Below are 17,767 nucleotides of genomic sequence, written 5' to 3'. Positions count from 1 at the left end.
CAACACCAATGCACACCACAGTCAGAACAGCTCAGCCTGATTAATGAATCATAAAGGATTTTCTACTTCATGTACCTGCCTGTAAAGCTGAACAGAGCTGTACTACAACACACGTATTCAGTATTTTCAATATATGCATCCAAAAATTAAATTTTCTTGTTTTTCTATTGTGCCTTTATTCATGTAAGCATGAAGGCACCATCTGTTATTGATATATAGGACCCCATAAACATGCAGATTGATTCTCCTGGCTTACATAGGATAAGCATTTAGCTTTGTTTGTATTAAACAGGAACAAGTTGATTTAATCCCCACACTAATGCACCGAAACCCTTCAAACTTCTGTAAATGAGGAAGGATGCTGAAAGATGCACATCACCTGCAACGTGATGTTATATCTGATACCTGATGTTGGTGGCTTAAAATACAGGGAGGCCCAAGCCTGGACTCCAGCACTTTCCCTAACTGCAGCTTTGCTTTTTGTTTCTTGAAGGCCAGCAGATGCTACATGTTCATGGGCTTCACTCAGCAGCGCACGCCTTGCACCGAGGGGCAGAGTAAGGTAGGTGTCACAGCCCTGCTGCTGCCACACCACTGCCAGCGCCCGTCCCGGCGGCGCACCCCAGCAGCTCCTGGCATTCCAGCTGGTCCCAACGCAGCACGCACAGCGGCTGCCCCACAGCACCCGCAGCCTCTCAGCCTCCTTCTTCGTGCCCGCAGGGCACTGGGGTGAAGCAGGGTGCTCAGCAGATACTATCTGCCTTTCTGGGGCAGCACCGCCCGCGGAAATACCGCTGTAAATACCTGTAAACTTTGGGGAGGCAAACATGCCACTTTATGCCTTTGCTACTAGGCAGAGATTAAAGAGGTTGCTTACGCTCACAGGCAATCTGTTCACCTGGAAAGGGCTGCTCTGCTCAGGCACAGTCAAAGCCCTCCATATGGGAAGGAAAAGGGCTGGTTATTTGTGCCAACGCTCTTGTGCACGCACAAGCTCGTTGCTCCACGAGCTCAAAACAGGAGCCTGGGTGATGGGGGAGCTGGGTCCTGGTAGCCACGCCAGGGTTCAAGACAGCAAAGCTAAGTACCTGCACCACAGAAACAACAGCTTCTGCACCAGCCTTCAGAACAAAATCCGAGCTGACAGCAGAGAAGGAAAATGCTCCATTTGATCTACTAATTGGCACTGACTGTAGTGTCAAGGAGCTGTGTTCTGGTTAACTCTCCATCCTGCTTCCCAGCCAACTCTCTCTGATGAACACTTGTTACTTGGCTCATGCCGATGCAAGGCTTTCAGCGTCAAATGCTTTTCATCTCCGAGCTGTACAACGCAATATCCGAATCCACAGCAAGTGATGACTGGCACCCACATGCCAGAGTGAAACTGTGTAGGAGCAACAAAATTCCTCTGCAATCCTTTTGGGAGAGCATGGCAGTAAAGTACCGAGTCCCTCACATTCAAATGTGGGGGCTTCTCTGCTGCTTTCCTCCAGACCAACACAAGGCTGGTTTTGTGCCCTCCCAGAAGACCTGCAACATAGCGACCCAAAAAGCACAGCCTCGATGGCTCTGTGGTGAACCCAAATGTACTTCCCTGTATTTGAGGGGAAAACATAAAAACTCTTTTTCCAGCTGATTGTTGGTTCCTAAATACTGCACATATTTTTAAGAAAAAATTCTGGTGTAGCAGTGTGGTGATGGCAAAGAACATCACGAGTTTTTTGCACACTTCCCTGCAACAGCACTTGTGCAGAGGGAACCACTGCATTGCCAAAGGAGAAGTATTTATAAAGACCAAGCTTTTCTACGCATGGCTAAATTTCTTCCTATTCAGCCTCACATTTCCAGAAGTGAGAAAAGCCATTAGAGCTACACCCAGCAGACGTTTCAATCACGGTCTCTTCTTATCTATTTACAGCATTCAGATTTTGACTGATGCAACAGAAAACAAAGCAGGCAGAAAGACCTATCCCTGCTCCAGCCTCTGCTTGCTCAGAAGCATCATTCCCTCGGGCACGGCAAGGATAAGGGTGTTCAGCATTACACAGCATCTTCCTGCAGAGCCACAAAACCAGCAGGCTTTCCCCTTACGCCCCAATTAAAACACCGATGAGAGAATGAAGGAAGGTGAGGAAATTTTGTGGAAATTCCCCCTTTAGTCAGTAGTGTGGTTTCTAAATCGAGGTGTCAATTTTACCGTGTTCTGCTGAAGGTGATTTGCCAGGTGGCTGCGGAAGCCTTGCTTCCCTGGGACCAGTCTGAGCGTGGAGCACCTTCAGCAGCATTGCCCCACCAGAGAAGCAAACATCCTGTTTGTAACACCAACTCTGAATCCAAAACTGGAAAGGGACAGCAGTGGGAGCATTAAATGCAAGATGTGTCATTTGTAGATAGAAACACTATTTTGAGATATAGAACATTCAGAAGTTTTAAATATTAACTATTAAAAGCTAACATTTTAAAATTCCTACACAAAGCCATATTTATAGCCCTGCTTAGCACTGTCTGGCTGAGATGAGGCTCAGCCCCAAGCAACAACCACGAGCACAACATCAGGACGTCGCCAGCCTTTATCCACCACAACCCAAAGGAACCTGCTCCGGGATCCCGCAGCCCTGTGGGAGCACACCCGCTGCTCGCAGCCACCAGCAGCCAGCCCTTACCCCTTTGCAGATCGCCACCGCCTCCTTGGACATGGACTTGGGGTAGGCCACGTTGTGCTCCATGATGGACTGGAAGAGCTCGTCTTCATCTTCTCCCTCAAAGGGAGCCTGGAGCAAAGCAAGCCGAGGATCAGCGGCATCTCTGTGTTTGCCCCTGGGGGCAGCAGCTCAGCCCCTCACCCCCGCGCCACGGCTCCGGTCCCAGCTCCATCTCCTGCACGGAGCTGAGCCCCCCCCCCAGTCACCAGCACCAGAACAAATTGCACGTCGGCATATGCTCACAAGGGAATTTAGCACCAACCCATAGGAATCAATTAAAATTCAATTACCTGGCCAGCTAACATTTCATAGAGCAGGACTCCAAATGCCCACCAGTCCACCGACTTCCCATAGGGCTGATAAGCAATTATCTGGAAACAACACAAACAGCAGGATTACACATCCATTTCTCACCTGTTGGCACAACGCAAACTAATTTCAAGCTGTAGTCCGGGTCAAAAGGACAAGGTTATTTACTGAGACTTGATTCTCTGAAATAGTGTGAAATTGCAATTATAAACAGAACACACAACAGGCCAAGGATCCGGTAAGTTTAAATGAAATCACTCTACAGATGTGCACTGAATATTGGAAAAAACAAAACAAAACAAAACAAAAAAAAAACACACCAGAATATTCACTGTGATTTTGGGCAAATTCCTCCTGATTCAGGCAAAACTCCAGCACATTTACCGTGCCCTTTCAGAGCACTCACAGCGAGGCACGTTGCTTCAACAGGGGCAGGAGCAGGAACTCTTTGTGGTTACCTTGATGCAACGTTTTTTTTTTTTTGCTGTTGATTTCAGTGCATTTGTTTGAAATAACTCAGAGTTTGGCCCTCTGTGTACAGGCTGAGGCCCTTCAAAACAGGCTTGCAGAATGTGGGTAGCCAAAACTCTCTGCCTTCCAGGTTGCCAGTTTGCTTTCTCTTATTTATTACAGAACCTCCCTCCCTCACAGACACAAACAAACAAACAGCAAAACCTAACAGAACCTAACAGCACCACCCTTAGCTGAGCAATGCGGTTGTTTTGCTGTTAAAGTCAATGCTGATGTAACTTCTTTTTTTTTTTAAAAAAAAAAAAAATCGAATATCAAAATTTATGTTGGATCAGGCACCAAAGCAGAAATATTCCTACATTTTCCATGATTTACTTTGTAAAATCTGAAATGCTGTGACTTCCGTAACGGAACAGCCCTGCAGGAGGGCACGGGGTCTGCCCCCGAGCAGGGTGGGCTCAGCCCGGGGTGTGTGGGGAGCCCAGGGGCTCCATCCCAGGCTCTGGCTCGTTGCTGGGTGCAGCTGACGGGCGGCATTTCAGCGCTCGGGGTTGGACAGGCCTTGGGCTTCGCCATCTGCTACTTAATGCAAAACAATTACCCAATTTATTCCTCTCAATTACTGAACTCTATTCTGCAAAGACTCACGCGCTCAGGCACAAATGCCGATCGCGTGCTGCCCGCGTGAGAGGTCTGCCAGCCCCACGGCCGTCCTCCAGCCCCACAGCCTCGGGGTCCCGCGTGTGGCCAAAGGTCAAAACGGGGGTCCCATGGGGAGGACGTGGGGCCGGGCCCTGCCGCTGCCTTGGCCACCCCGCAGCGGGCCACGGTGGAACTCGGTGCCCTACTTTGTGTTGTAAAGCAGGGGACGTGTATCTTTCCTCTTCTGAGACCCACTGGTAGCAGGATTTAATGGGATTCCTGGATACTCCAGTGATTTTTATCCTAATTTCCCATTTCCTGTTTTTCTTTTGGAAAAAAAAAAAAAAGGAGCAAGCAGAAGAAAGTAAGAGTGTAAATGATAATGCTCAGCCAAATACCAAGAGAACTGGTCATTTGTCCTGCTTTGAAAGAGTATTAATCACACAGAGCAAGAGAGCTGCGTAGCAATAGGACACCAATATTAATCTTGGTGGGACAAGGATACGCAATACACATTGGAACTAGTAATTAAAAGCCTCTCTGGCTGCAGCAAAACCCAGCATAGCTTAGCATACAAGTGCACCTAAGTCTGTCCTAGCAAAGAGAATCTCTCTAAAATATTTAAATGAATAAATATTAATCTCATCATTGAAAATTCAGCAAAGTGAGATTTCAGAGGGATATTTTTATTCCAAGGGAGCAGACGTCTGCGAATAACTACCTACCTGAATTTCACAAATCTGACATTAAATTGCACACATAGAGCACTTCACGTAAATGCTGTGTGCGACTTCATCTTGCCAGCGATAACCAAATGCACAGCAACTGGAGTGATCCCGAGCCATGGGCAGGGCAGGGCAGGGCGCCTTTCCTCCCCAGGCACGCAGTCCTTCCTGGGGGCAGCAAGCTGGAGGGATCCAAAAATCTCCACTTCCCAGGGAAACGTTACCCATGGGTAATTCCTTTCTCCCAGCCCAGGGCTGGCAGGGGTGCAGGGTTCCCTGGCACGGCACCTTCCCCATGGCTCTGGCTCAGACCCCTCGGGAGCACGGCGGCTCCTGCTGAGTGGGTTCTCTCTTGGAGGAGGTTCTCCCCCCTGGAGGTGCCATCCCCAAACACCTCCTGCCTTGCAGGTCTCCTACCTCAGGTGCGATGTAGTCAGGGGTGCCGCAGAAGGTCTTGGTGGTGACCCCGTCCCAGATGTTCTCTTTGCACATGCCGAAGTCGGCGATCTTGATGTGCCCTTCGCTGTCCAGCATCACGTTGTCCAGCTTCAGGTCCCTACAATGTCACAGGAAAGCAATTACACAGACGACCACGAGCGAGGCCACGCAGCAATAACAAACCTCCTGACCCCTGGGAGCGAGCTGCGGCCTCGTCTCACACACGGGCTCTTTGTAGGACAGTGTGTGGGGAAATGCGTACAAACAAGTCGGCGATGTCAGGATGAAATGTTTATTTTACTTTTAACCCACAGGAACACCACGCTGGGCAAATCGCTTTTAAGTGTATGACAGAAAATACTCTCAGTGTGGCAGGGAGATAGGTTTAATGGCTCTTTCTTTTGCACCTATGAAAATCAAAGTGTGTTTAAAGCTCACCAGCAACAAAAAAGTAGGTAGCTACTCAGCAAAAGTCCCTGTATCACCTGTGCTTTACTCCCCCATGAAAATACAAACCAGAGTGTTTCTCTCTGATCCTCACCCACAGCACGTTTGTGGTGGCTGTGGCCGTTCCCACCAGAGTTTTGCTCCCCAGCACAACCCAGAGCTGCCTCCAGCCGAGACGATCCCTGACCAGTTGCCAGAGCTGCCTGCCCTCGCCAGGATGGGTACCACGAGCTGAAGGACAGCTTTATGGCAAACACTCGGCATTTGGGGCACAATATGTGAACATGCACATGAAGGGCTGGGACCAAGGCTACAACAGAGCAGTGTCACTGTCACAACGTGCTTCACACACAAAGTATATTGGGCTGCTCTTGGAATCAAGAATGTTTGACAGGCAAAAATACACTTCAGATACTTCTGCTTGGCATGTTTCAACTTTGGTTAGGTAAGAGCTTAATAGAAGGAACAGCAGAATTTACGACTTCTTGCTGTTTTCTAAGAGTTTTTTTCTAGCCAGTGCTTACAGCTCTGATCAGAATTGGAGGAAGAAAGGAGCACTGGGGACTGCAGACCCAGAATCTCTCTCTGCGGCAGCTGATGGCAAAAATCATCCCTCACATCAGGCTTGCTCCGCTCCTTTCATCTTCAGAACAGTCTCCAGCAACTCGCAACTCAGTAGTGCAGCTGGCGTTTCCTTTTTGCAAGCGCTTAATGCTGTCTGACACTCATTAGGATGCTCTGCTCTACCCTGGGCGCTGGGAATACTCCCGAGCAGGGAAGGGCAGCAGCTCACGAGTTTCAGTGCTTAACCAGCAGCCTCGGAGCATGGCCCCGTGCTCAGCACTCATCCAGCTAACCTCGGATGCTGTAAATCATATTGCGAATGGAACAGAAGTTTTAGTATCTGACTCTAAGTGACAGACTTGCACTGAGCTCTCCGAATAAACCCTCCACAAGCACTTACTCTAATTTAATGATAAGAAAACAGTGCCCTGCAGCAAAACACGTGGCTCAGACAGTCCCTGCTACCAGTGGCATGCGCTGTATGGAGAGAAACGCATGGAGCAGAGGCAAAAGAAGAATCAAAGCTGCTTTTATGAGCTTTCTTTCCTATAAAACAAGGACAAAAACAAGCACCCTCTGAAAAAGCAGTGTCACCACGAGGCTCCCAGCCCTGTTTTGGGCACGCACACCCGGTGCACGGCTGCCAACCTCCGCCTGTGGCACTGGCACAGAAGAGGGCCCTGGGGCAGCCAGGCCAGCCCCCGGCACCGCTGTCCTTGTAACCTGCTCTGGCTGCAGTTCTCTGGGGAACAGAGGGTGGAGGAACTTGCTCACCTACCGATAAATGATGCCTTTGCTTTGCAGGAAGAAGAGGCCAATGGCTATTTCTGCAGCGTAGAATCTGAAATGAAAGATTTAAAAGGAGGACTGATAATTAAAGGAGATAAATCAAAATGAAAACCTTTCAGATCCAATTGCACTAGAAGAAACACACTGGGCATACATGACCAAAGGATAAAGACAGCCACAACATAAAAATACCAGACAAGCATCACACGAGAAGGACACAACCCACCCTCCGCTCCGGATCGGGCAGAGATGTGATCAGGTTGCTGTGGGCTAGCAGGGGGCTGTCACTTCTCGTTACACAAATTCTCATTAAGAGAGAGCTGGGATCTATAGCTGTTTGTTACTGTGTCTCGGCAATGCAGCTTGAAAACTTATCTGTCATCTTGGGGAGGCGGAGGGGATAGCGTGCGCTGCCACTGCTTTCTTTGATGAATATTCTGGGTCTCGGAGGGCTGTGCCAGAGCTACAGAGTGCCCTGTGTGCCTGATGCTGGTTCAAACCCATCCGGGCCCCGTTCGCTGTTTCAGTTATTTAATTGGGCATATGAAGGCTTTCACAAACACATTCTGCTCTGTCCAGATCACAGGGAACAGGAGCCAAAAGCCACCAGTGAGCACCCTGGTTGGCAACCCCTGCAGGGCAGCCAAAGCCCAAACGTCCCTCGTACATCCCAGGGGCAGAACCCAGGTGTGGGGGCAGCGCCGTGGGCAGGAGCCCTCAGCTGCCTCCTACACCTGCGCCTCCCCCAGACCTCCCTGTCTGGTACGTGCATGGAGGTCAGGTATCTGCCCACTGACAAGTGCAATGTGCCCCAAGGAGGAGCTGGAGGCACCAGCACCCGTAGCACCAAAGAACTGTCCCGCGTCTTCCCTCTGCTGCTGTCCTTCCTTTCCCCTCTCTTTTCGCTCAGGACTTGCACCACAAAAGCCCGTGCCTTGGATTATTTTTCCAGAGACTGACACAAATACATCAAATACCTACCCTGAAGGTATCAAACTAGGTCTGTTGAACTTACACAGCATGTGGCTCTTTAAACCTCCCAACCTGCTGGATCTGGTACATTAAGTCCCCGCCATTCACGTATTCCATCACAAAATACAAGCGATCCTAAAAAAAAAACACAAAAAAAGCAAACAATTAGCAGCAGAGTTATTAGAGCAGGGAATTTGCAGAGGTCACAAATAACGGCCAAAGCAATTGACAGCTCCGGTCTGTATTTTTCACGGCAATACAATTACCATTACTGCCCTCCCCAAGGGGTGCAGGTGGAGTTTGTGTTCATACGGAGCCCATGAGGCAGACGTGGTAATTCCTTTCCAGTGCTCTGGACTTGAACCTCATGCACTTCTGCAGATAGATCTGATAGCAAGTGGAAGAATTCCCACAACAGAGGTTTTTCATTCCCATTAACGAATTAGTTTTCATTCTTCACTGAACCCATTTTGCAGGGCGTTTGATGAGCCAGCACCTAGCTGGTATTAAAGCATTCCCCTGCTTCCACACTGAGGCAGCCACACAGCCCCAGACCTGAGAAATTTCCAGGTAAGCTCTTTAAAGCCGTGGTTTTCTCTGCAGCCTGCTGTGCCAGTGGAAGCCAAGCCTGCGTGCCGGGGCACCCTGGGCTCGCACTGTGCCCTGCCCCACGCCCCAGAAGATCAGCAAGGCGAGAAACAAGACCTGAGTGTTTCCACAAAGGCCAGAACTGTGGGTTAATAAACCAGAAGCAGCTGTGTTCTGCCATGCAGCATCCCCAGCAGAGCTCTGGCGTGAGCCCTGCCAGTCCCAGGAGGCAGGGGAGCCTTGGGCAGGCGGGAGCTCAACGCCAGGGACACCTCTACCCTGGAGGAGCCTTGCCCTTGAAACGCCACTTCCCTCTGATGTTTCACAGCTCTTTTTTTCAAATGGGAAATGTCTCCGAAGAAAATCATGCAGGACTGCCAAAACCACCAACCTAAACATGTCACAAGCCACAAGCACAGAGCTTTTCTGGGGGAGGGAAAAGCGACGTCTTCGGACCGCCTGAGTGCCTGCAGAAGTGGGGCACAGACGGGCACCCAAATGCATCTTCCCTGCTACCAGCAGGCATCTGTGCTCCAGCATGGGCGCACGTCAGCTGCGGATGGGAAGAGCGAAGCGCTGTCACATCAGGCCTGAGTCACCCTTCCTACAACAACCAGCTCCCCACAGCCTTCACACACCTGCCCACGGGGCCCCAGTGTGCAGGACCCCGCAGACAGCCCTGGACAGCGAGGCTCGAGGCTCACCTTAGCCCCAGCCCCCAGCCCCGTGCTCTCCTTGCAGACACCCCAAAGCAGGGACACAGAGGCTGAAGCGCTGGGAGAGCCCCAGGTTCGTGGCGTTACATAATAATCCTCATTCTTCACTTCATTTCCTCCTTAAAAAAGCCAAGCTTTTAGGACACTGAGGACAAGGAGCCCAGAAGAAATGCAAATGGGAGCACTCCCATAATCACGGCTATGGAGTCACTTGGGTGATCGGGGTAATCGGCTCCTCGGCCAGGCGCAGCACCTTGGCCCTGCAGGGGCACCCTGACCACTGCAGCCTTAATGATAGTGAAGGACAGCACCCGAGGGGCAGTCGGGCTATGGAAAACGTGGCACTGATGGGGTAGAAGAGGGGTTTCAGCTCACCAGCAGGCCGGGAATGCCGCACGTAGCCCCCTGCACCTGCCTGCCTCTGCCAAGCCTCGCGGCGCAGCAGCCACGCATGGGGGAAAGGTCACCTTCAGCTGCCACTGCCACAGCACGGTCTGCTGACGGGAACGGGAAGGCCAAGCAACACGGTGCTTGTTTGCAGCTGCTTCCTAAATATATCAATCAACTTCAAGGAGGAAGAATATTAAAAAGACGCTCTCTTGAAACAGCCAGCTGAGCTCTAAAAGCAGGATTCGAGCTTTCCTCATTTGGGTGGAGGAGAGAATGATGCTGCCTCAGGGAAAAAAAAAAAAAAATAATCACGAATAAAGCAGCCAGATGGCTGGCCAGCCCACAGGCTGGAACAGGGGGACGCAGACGGATCTGTCCTGCTCCTGCCGTGGGAGGAAGGACAGGGTCTCTCCAAGTCTGGAGCTCCCGAGCTCGCGGAGCAGCAGCAAGGTGCAGATCCTGCGGCAGCGCCCGCGTGGAGCTGGCGGCACGGGGCCCCTTTCTGGAGCAGCCAGCACACGACTCCTGGGGCTCCTGCCAACACCTTCTTCTGATCAACCATTTGGTTTGTCTACCTCCTGCCTGACTCTGCACCGTGAACAGGAGTCAGTGCTGGGACAACCACCAAGTCCCCTTCCAGATGGAATTTATCGTTCCCAGTGCCACTGCTGGGGCTGAGCCCCAGGGGAAGGGGAAGGGGAAGGGGAGGGCTGGGTACACCCGGCTACACCAGCACCTCCCCGCAGCCCACATGCAGACCCTGCACCTTTTTGGGCACAGCCCCAGGGCCCCCGCAGTCGGTCCCCAGGGCCCTACAGCTTCCCTCTCCTTCCGGGCCCACGCAGCTCTCTCCTCGCTTATCTTCACTTCTCTAAAACGCAGATTTCAGGCTTTTCTCTCCCCCAGCTGTCAGCTGAGCTAACAGCCCAGGCTGAGCAGGGCGCTCTGGACTGTGCTCCCAGAAATCAAAGTGCTTTGTGCCAGCATTTGATAATACACCCTGCTATACATTTTGATTACATTACAAATACGATTACTATTAAGCTACTATAGGTCTGCCAGGAATAATCCCACACTGACTCACTTCAGATGCCACAGAGATGCTGTGTGAAATAGGTTCTCCTGCCACATTTTGATTACTGTGCTGCAAAGCCGGTCCACACTCTTTAAATACACTGAATGTGTTTGGTAAATGAAATTTCTGGGATAATATTAAAATGTAATCCTCCTGGATAGCATTGTCGTCATTCCAAAGGGCTGCACTGATTACCTCTCCCCGCTCCTGCTGACACATACCTGGACATTTTCATTTACAGGTTGCCCAACAGCAGCCCAGAGATTGCTTTAAAAGTCCCCCTTCCCCTTCCCCATTCCCCATCCCCGTTTCTGATTTGTACAAACTCAATAGCACACCCATTTCAAACTGAATTTCCTGCGCTTTGTATTAGTTTTCACTGCCTACTCTGATTTTTGATCACAAGAATGAATTCAGAGATAAAGCACAGCACTTTGCTATTGAATCATAACTCCAATCACAGGCAGGGGGCCTTCTGAAGGGCTGCGAAATCACATCAACGCAATCAGAAGTTGCCTAATGAAAAAATCTCGAGGGTGCAGATCTTCTCCATTACAGCCTCCAGCCCAACATGCAAGCACAAACACTTTGTTCATGGAGGCATTTCTGCAAACAAATCGGGCAAGCTATAAGTTTGTTGAGGGGGAAATTACACAGCCACTTCTGGAAGTACGATGATGTATATCCAGAAGAAGAAACATGAATAAAAGCAATGGCACGTTTTAGAAAAGCTAAAATGCATCAACAAGCAGTAGCCCAGGAAAGCATCAGCCCTGGGATGCTGCCAGTGCCAGGGGTCTCAAAGAGGGTTTCTGCCCACTGGCTCATGAGCGAAGCCAAGAGAATGACACCTGATTTGCAAAGCACCAGGCTCCCAAAGTGTCCGGTGCCGGGGTTCCCCGCCTGCCCAGGGCACGCAGGGCAGCAGGCAGGTGCCTGGCACTCACCATCGTCTGGAAGCAGGAGTGAAGCTGTGTCAGGAACGGAGGCTTCCCGGAGAGAGCCAGCACCCTTTTCTCGACCATGGTGCACTCCACGTCATCGTCCTGGATAACAACATCCTTCTTCAGGATCTTAACAGCATAGAGCTCGTCGGTGCCCTTCCTCTCCGCCAGCATGACCTGTGCCAGGGAGAGAACACGTGCAGGATGTTGGTAAACACACATCTGCCACATCTATAGCCTGCTTTGTACTGTGCAGTTCTCGTTACAACCTTCAGAAGAGTGCCAAATGGTACAGAAAGCTAACGGGGATGTTTCCAAAAGAATTTGGAGGCTCTTGCTGTAACAGGTAACACATTTACGTCCTTATGGCCTAGTCCACTTGGTGAACCCAGCCCGAGGCGCTTTGCCCGTGCCACAGTTCCAAACCATTCACATTTTACCATTTTTTTAATGGTAAAAACTTGCAATGGAAAAGTTAGTACAACGCTAATAGTACACAAAAGCAGCAAGATTTTCTGTGCCTCGCACACACCCTCCACAAAGCGCACGGTAACCAAAACCTATTATGTGCCAGCCCCAAACCTCATTACATGCCAGCCCATCGCCCAGCCAAATCCCCCCTCATGCAGAAGAATCCGTTCAACCTCACTTTTTAAACCGTTTTCACCCATTTGTAGATTTATTTATTGCAATAGATGGGGTGCACTGCTTCTGCTGGTGCACATTTCTCTCATTAATCACGCGCCCCAGCGAGGATCCCCCCAGCCGTTCCACCACGCTCCATCAGCGTGAGCTGCTCCTCCTGCTGCCAGCAAAGCAAAGGGGGCTGGGGAGCTGCATCCCAGCTCCTCTCCCTCAGCCTCGCATCACGTTAGATTTGAGAGCTCAGTGGAAATGAATTGCTCTACATTTGGAAGAGTGAAATCCTCCAGTCACATCAGGAGCAGCAGTCAGGATGTTTTGAAAATAAATTATGAGAACTCGACATCAAAAGGGTGGAACTGCAAGGAACTGCAAGGCGTTTCTCTCTAGAGCGGGTTTGCAGCGAGAGTGCCAGCAGGTCCCACGTGGGGCTAAGGAGAGCTGACCCACACTGTGCTGCCCCCACCACAGCCCCCAGTTGCCCCCACAGGGCAGCAGGAGCTGGGCACGGAGCTGCCTGGTGGCAGGGCCAGCGGCCACCCCCAGCCCCCCCGTCCTGTTGGGGCAGAGCAGGCGTGGGGACAGGACGGCGGCTGCCACCGCCAGGCAGCAAGGCAGGGGCCGCAGCAACGAGCCGCCAGGCTGAGGTCTCTGCTGCCCGCCCACTTGTTAGAGCAAAAATAACAGTCACATTTAGGGAGTACTTTTTAAAAGCATGTGGCTCTTTGGCTCATTTCATGCGCTTGGCTCTGGCTCGGTGACAGGCTGGCTGTCCTTGACACTCTGCTTGTCAGGATTAGCCGAGGAAGGCATCAGGGCTTCCGAGCGCCAAGTGCTTTGGAAAAGCCACTGACATTTACATTTTCATCAGCAGGGCACAGGATTGCAGCGAACACACGCCGTCCTCATCCATCGGCAGTGTTAAAAAGCAGACTGACAGCAGAGCAGCGACTTCAGTAATGGATTTATTTACTTGCTGATGTTTAAAGGAAGTTGAGATTCTGCAGCATGGGGCACGAGCACTCGAGCAATGCTGAAATACGGGGCTGATTTTTAAAGGCAGGTGGGCTCTGGCAGTTCCAAGTTGGTGGAAAAGAGAAGCAGCCACTCCAAGGACAGGCTGAGAGAAAATGAAGACTTCTGTGGAAGTCAGTGGCTCACATGCAGAGTCACCAGTGTGCGGACGTACCTTGCTACCCATAACCCTTTCAGAGAAAAAGCAAGTAAAAGAGAGAATCTCTGAACCTAGCATCTGTTACTGCCAGGGACGGACTGCTCCGGGGGGAACAGCAGGAGGAGTCCACTTGGGAAGCAGAGAAATCGCAGCGCGGAGCAGAGCTTGGAAAGCATCCTGGTGCTTTTCAAGATATTTTGCTTGGAGACTCTCAGGGGAGAGAGCGTTGTTGTTGGTAACAGAGTGTGTTTGGAGATGAACACACCAGGAAATTTCCCTGGAGGTACGAAAAGATCAAAATGTAAAGATAAAATCGGCTGCTGAAGAATGGGGTTCGGTAGCAGTAAATAGCACAGTGGGGACTGAACTCTGCCGACTGGAGGCCTGTAGGGGAGAAAATCCCAGGCAGAGGGGGGGGGGTGACACCGAGTCATCCCCACCGAGCAGGGAACAGCTCCCAGCACCCAGAGCGCTCGGTCTCTGCAGCGGGGTGAGAGGCAGAGGTTTGCTGGTGCACTGAATTAATGCAAAAAACTGTTCCAGGGCTTACATGGACTGTAAATGTTTCATGCGGTAGCTTTGCAATGACATAGCAGTCCTGAGCCACAGCTGAGCCAGCCAGCCCTGCATTACTGACATGTAAAATGCAAAGGGGCTTCTCTGCAGCTGCCTACAGATCAGCGGCACTGAACACATCGCGGAGAGGCATTCGGTGGACAAGGGCGAGTGCACGTCTGGGTGTGTGCAAGGGGGATGCAGAAAACTGTGTTACTGCATTGCTCTTTCACGTCTGGGCTGGCAGAGCGAGCAGCTACAGAAGTGTAAATCGAGACTAATGCTGTTCAGGATGTTGTAATCACTCTGAATTTGCATATGCAGATGGGATTGCAGGCTCTGCTTTACAGCACTCACAAAAATACCTCCTGCACCCTGCCCGACAAGCATGAAGTCTGTGAGCATTAGCAGACTCAGCCTGCTCCCCGAGCAGCAGGCAGGGCAGCACGCAGCCTGCGGGGCTGGGGCAAGCACCCCTGGCCCTGCCTGCAGCTGCTCGGTGGTGTGGTGCCAGCACGGTGCAGGTTTGGCACCCACAGCCTGTCCCGGTGCTGAGCTCCACGCTCTCGGTGCATCGCTGGCATCGCGGTTCCTATGGTGACTGCAGCATGGATACAGCCGAAGTCTCAGGGGAAGGACAGCCAGTGATGAGCCGGCTTCGGCAACGCCTGCTAATGACAGCGAGGAAGATTTGTACCCTTTGCTTTGTAAACACAGTAAGATTAGGACAAGTGAATTCGCCCAGAGCAGTTTGCTAAGGCCTCGCACCACGCTGCGCAGGACACGCGTGTTTGTGAGGAGGTGGTGTGCAAGCACTGTGCAGCAGGTGCCCGGGGCTGGAGCACCTCTGAGAGTCCGAACCTGGGCCCTGGCCGCTGCTCTGCCCGTGTGTGCCTGCTACCAGTCCTCTGGCACATTTCACACCAAGCTGGGGCAGGAGAGCACTTTACAGCATGAAGATTTTCATGGGACACGAAAATTGTCAAATTGTCTCCTATTACACTCTAATCCATAACAGCAGAGGCAAAAGTATCAGCACTACTCCAAAAAAACACCTTAAAACCCCCCAAAACGACTGACAGCTCGATAGCATAACAGATTGATTAGCTACAAAAATATGAGCAAGCCCCAGAATTTAACTTCTCTCTATTTATATTACAGCAAAGCAAACCCGGGGCGGGCTGTGCCAAGCGCTGTGTTCCTCCGTCGGGAACATCTCCCGTCCCCTTGCCAAGCCGGGGGGGGGACGGGACTGCCCCCGCCTGCAGCTCCAGGGCCGCCCGCAGAGTGAGCCCAGCCCGGGCAGGGGGCAGCTGGGGGCAGCCCCACAGCAGCCAGGGCAGGGACACCGAGGGCTGCCCCACATCCCGCTGCTCAGCACCCCTACAGCAGCCATGCACGCCTGTACGAGGTGAACGATCCCGTGGTTTTCTGGTCTTCCAGAGTGCAAAACCAGAGCTGAACCTCCACCCCCCTAACCCTTGCTGCTTGGCTCAGTGGGGACTTTCATCTGCCAGCTCACTCTCTGGAAAGTAAACTGCTTTTTTTTTTTTTTTTTTTTTTTTTTTGCGCACAAAAAGCTAATATTTAACTTGATTTATTCCTGCAATATACAGTATTTGTTTGGGAACGCTCCAGCTTAACAACTGGAGGTACTCTGAAGCTGGACGCAGAGAAAGCAAGGCCAGCACATGGGTGCTCCTCATCCTGCACAGCCGCAGCACAGGAGGAAGGAAAACGCGCGGCAGTAAATCCGGGCTGACAGTGCCACCAGGTTAACGAGCTGGCGCCTGCGATGGGCTCACTGACACCCTGCTGGTTGCACTCGGGGAGCTCTCAGGGGCTGCGGGGACCCACGCAGCAGAGGCTGGGTGGCTGCAGCTCGCAGCACAGCACCGAGCACGCTGCAGTGCCCGCTCTGGCCGCAGGAGAGGAAACGCGGGGCAAGGCTCCTGGCGAGGCGCAGGCACACGTGAGGGTGAGGCTGCATCTCCCCGTACGAACCAACGTGCTGTTTTAATAAGCGCTAATTAGCATATTTATAACATTCTGTTCCAGGGAACAGTTTCTGTCACACATTCCCTTATATAAGCCATGATGCCGACTGAAGGGTTTGCTAATGTTTCTCAAATTAAAAGAAGGAAGAGGGGGGAGGAAAAAACAACTACAGCTTCCAGATGCCAAGCAGCAGACTTTAAAAGAGATTATTTGTTGGGAGGGAGGGAGGGTAAAAGCAGTAAGTGGTGTTCAGAGCCGGGGTTTCGGCTCTGCTGGGATGAGGTGGGCACCCCCACACTCCGTGTACCTCCGCGGCTGCCTCCAGCACCCGGCAGCTGTGGGAGGAGAGCTGAGCTGTGCGCTGCCCCTGCTGTGACCTGCTAGCAGCTGAGCTGGTCCAGCACCATCACCTGCACGGCTGAACAAGGCTGCAGCAGCAGGGGTGCCAGCGCAGCGCTTGCTTGCTCTCGCCCAGGTCGCCAGCCTGCAGCAGACGTGTAAAACAGAGTGACAGCAGCATCGCCCTCAGGGGTGATGGGGGTGCTCCGAATGCTGGGCACCACCATGAGCTGCCCCTGTCCTTCTGCTGTGCCAGTGCCTCTCTGAGCTCTCCACGGGCCCCTCCAGGGAGGCAGCAAGCACCGGGCAGAGGCTGGGAGCTCCCAGAGCTCAGGTGCCAGCAGCAGGAGGCTGGGAGGGACGGGGTGCCAGCTGGGACAGGCAGGTTCACCCCTGTGTGCGCTGCGTGTGTATCAGCAGCACTCCCCTCCTGTTTCTGTCCTGCCTCCGCTCCAGAGATCTGCCTGGAGGCAGAGCAATGCTCCCTGCAATTAAGGCAGTTCGCTAATCAGAGCAGCGTCAGGCCATCTGTCACAGCCGTGAACGCAGCGCTGGTGCATGCAGCCAGCCACCTTTCTCCTGGCCTGGGCTTTGAAGTCACAGCAGCAGTCCGGGGACTGGAATTTCTAATGGAAATCATGACAAAGTTGGCAACTCCCCAAGAAAAATGAAGGCTCCGAGTCACATAATTACTAGAAGAATGAAATTCTGTTACCACTCATAACCAGCCTGGAAAGTTAATTAAAATGTTCATGTATATTTGTAATTATTAAAGGAAGAAAAAAAGCCGAAATAAAAGAGCTTTAAAGACACAGTACACACCCTGCTTCCCAAAGAGAGCGTCTCTTTTGGTGCTGGTTTAACCCGACACCTCAAGTCTTCGTTACTGTGATGCAGCAGGACCAGAGCCCCAAAGGCAGCCAAGGACCAGACCCCAATTACCAGACACGAGGCAGAGCAAGGGCAGAGCAGGGCTTCGGACTCCTGGGCTGGAGCAGCCACGCAGCCACTGCTCAGCATTGTTAGAAACATTTTTAATACAGAGCGTGCAAATGCATATGTCCTACCGCACCTTTCCAAAGCTTCCTTTTCCCAGCACCATCAGGAAATTGAAATCTGAAAGTTTCATCCGATCTCTGCTCCCGTTGTTATCGAACTTAGAAATGGCATTTGTTGTCTTCTCATCTGCAGCCTTGGACCCTGTGCCAATCTTGGCTCTCTGCAGGGACAGAGATGGAGAAAAGAGAAAAATTACTGAAAACAACATGCAGAAATGTCATGATGAAA

General features: G+C 51.8%; 1 protein-coding gene across 2 annotated transcripts in view; it reads right to left on the bottom strand.

Moving 5' to 3' along the window:
* PRKCB (protein kinase C beta) overlaps window positions 1-17,767 on the bottom strand; it is a 115,509-nt gene that overhangs the window by 19,138 nt on the left and 78,604 nt on the right. For both annotated transcript variants that reach the window (XM_038186961.2, XM_038186960.2), the window contains exons 9-15: window positions 17,553-17,699; window positions 11,776-11,949; window positions 8,103-8,194; window positions 7,077-7,139; window positions 5,267-5,405; window positions 2,993-3,073; window positions 2,664-2,771 (exon numbers count right to left, since the gene is read on the bottom strand). In XM_038186961.2, coding sequence (XP_038042889.1) covers window positions 2,664-2,771; window positions 2,993-3,073; window positions 5,267-5,405; window positions 7,077-7,139; window positions 8,103-8,194; window positions 11,776-11,949; window positions 17,553-17,699 — 804 coding nt within the window. The remainder of the gene's footprint in view (window positions 1-2,663; window positions 2,772-2,992; window positions 3,074-5,266; window positions 5,406-7,076; window positions 7,140-8,102; window positions 8,195-11,775; window positions 11,950-17,552; window positions 17,700-17,767) is intronic.

This window comes from Anas platyrhynchos, chromosome 15, assembly GCF_047663525.1.
Source record: "Anas platyrhynchos isolate ZD024472 breed Pekin duck chromosome 15, IASCAAS_PekinDuck_T2T, whole genome shotgun sequence".
In the NCBI taxonomy this organism is placed as follows: Eukaryota; Metazoa; Chordata; class Aves; order Anseriformes; family Anatidae; genus Anas; species Anas platyrhynchos.
Note: the sequence above shows the minus strand (reverse complement) of the source record. Positions and strands in the feature narration are given on the sequence as shown.